At 39.1% G+C, this 2168-nt stretch overlaps 1 protein-coding gene across 1 annotated transcript in view; it reads right to left on the reverse strand.

Annotated features, from left to right (window-relative positions):
• Positions 1-1383: 1383 nt before the first annotated feature.
• The window catches only part of LOC138349636 (uncharacterized), a 6212-nt gene continuing 5427 nt past the window's right edge, over positions 1384-2168 (reverse strand). The window contains exon 4 of the mRNA XM_069310692.1: positions 1384-1547. Coding sequence (XP_069166793.1) covers positions 1384-1547 — 164 coding nt within the window. The remainder of the gene's footprint in view (positions 1548-2168) is intronic.

The following is a 2168-nucleotide window of genomic DNA, read 5'->3' on the forward strand; positions in this document are numbered from 1 at the left end:
AGATTCATGTTACGACTTTTCATACCGAAAATATGCCAATTACTGAAAACGGCTATGGGTCATATTTTGCCCAAACCCCCCTGCAGTTTTCAAAATGTCTGAAATGTCGGAAATTTTACTCCTGAGCGTGATTTTTGAGCCGAATTCTGACTCTCTGCACCTATTTTCAGATTCAAATTACGACTTTTCATACCGAAAATATGCCAATTACTGAAAACAGCGATGGATCATATTTTGCCCAAAGCCCCCTGCAGTCTTTAAAATGTCTGAAATGTCGGAAATTTGACTCCTGAGCGTGGTTTTTGAGCCGAATTCTGACTCTCTGCACCTATTTTCAGTTTCAAATTACGACGTTTCATACCGAAAATATGCTAATTACTGTAAACGGTGATTGGTCATATTTTGCCCAAACCCCCCTGCAGTTTTCAAAATGTCTGAAATGTTGGAAATTTGACTGCTGAGCGTGAGTTTTGAGCCGAATTCTGACTCTCTGCACCTATTTTCATTTTCAAATTACGACTATTTATACCGAAAATATACCAATTACTGAAAACAGTGATGGGTCATATTTTGCCCAAACCCCCCTGCAGTTTTCAAAATGTCTGAAATGTCGGAAATTTGACTCCTGAGCGTGATTTTTGAGCCGAATTCTGACTCACTGCACCTATTTTCAGTTTCAAATTACGACGTTTCATACCGAAAATATGCAAATTACTGAAAACGGCGATGGGTCATATTTTGCCCAAACCCCCCTGCAGTTTTTAAAATGTCTGAAATGTCGGAAATTTGACTCCTGAGCGTGATTTTTGAGCCGAATTCTGACTCTCTGCACCTATTTTCAGTTTCAAATTACGACGGTCCATACCAAAAATATGCACATTACTGAAAATGGCGATGGGTCATATTTTGCCCAAACCCCCCTGCAGTTTTCAAAATGTCTGAAATGTCGGAAATTTGACTCCTGAGCGTGATTTTTGAGCCGAGTTCTGACTCTCTGCACCTATTTTCAGATTAATATTACGATTTTTCATACCGAAAATTTGCCAAATACTGAAAACGGCGATGGGTCATATTTTGCCCAAACCCCCCTGCAGTTTTTAAAATGTCTGAAATGTCGGAAATTTGACTCCTGAGCGTGGTTTTTGAGCCGAATTCTGACTCTCTGCACCTATTTTCAGTTTCAAATTACGACGTTTCATACCGAAAATGTGCCAATTACTGTAAACGGTGATTGGTCATATTTTGCCCAAACCCCACTGCAGTTTTCAAAATGTCTGAAATGTCGGAAATTTGACTGCTGAGCGTGAGTTTTGAGCCGAATTCTGACTCTCTGCACCTATTTTCATTTTCAAATTACGACTATTTATACCGAAAATATGCCAATTACTGAAAACAGCGATGGTTATTTTTATTTTTATTATTGCATATATTCAATGAATAAAGCAAATTACTTGCCTTACAAAATCTTGAAGCAAGAACACGAGCTAAAGAGTCATGTTTACGTTGGTTCCAAAAAAATGAAGATTCACTAAGTTCTTCTTCACGCTCTGAAAAAAGGGACAAAAAATAACTCACTTCAATGAATATGTAAAATGAAAATAATTCACTTTTATGCAGGCGATGAGTCACAATAACGTGGCTAAAGTATGTAGACCAGACCACTCACTAGAAGGTGAAGGGACGACGACGTTTCGGTCCATCCTGGACCATTCTCAAGTCAATTGTGATGAGGAAGTAGAGACAGGCAATAAATAGGCTAGAGAGAGCTGAGGAGCAAAGTAAGGTGTATTTTAGGGGATAGTAATAATAATAAGAGCTGCAGAGGGCCTATTGGCCCATACGAGGCAGCTCCTATTATAACCACCAAATGAGAAGGAGATAGGAATAAGAAGACGATAGCAAGGGAGCGTAGGTTAAGGCAATGAACAGAAAAAAAGGAGAAGAGAGAAAGAAAAGGAAAGAGAAAGAAAAGATAGATAAATGGAAGGGGTAGGCTTATGTTAGGTCACGTTTGTTAGAAAGATTACAGCATTTGAGTATATACTGTGAAAGGGAAGAGTCCACAGCAACAAAGCCAGGACTCAAGTTACTGTTGTCATTCAGTGTATTAGAGCCGATTCAACAAGACGGCGTCTGTGGAGAGTAGAGGCAGGAAAGATTATTTTGGA

Source organism: Procambarus clarkii, chromosome 67 (assembly GCF_040958095.1).
Source record: "Procambarus clarkii isolate CNS0578487 chromosome 67, FALCON_Pclarkii_2.0, whole genome shotgun sequence".
NCBI classification, from domain to species: domain Eukaryota; kingdom Metazoa; phylum Arthropoda; class Malacostraca; order Decapoda; family Cambaridae; genus Procambarus; species Procambarus clarkii.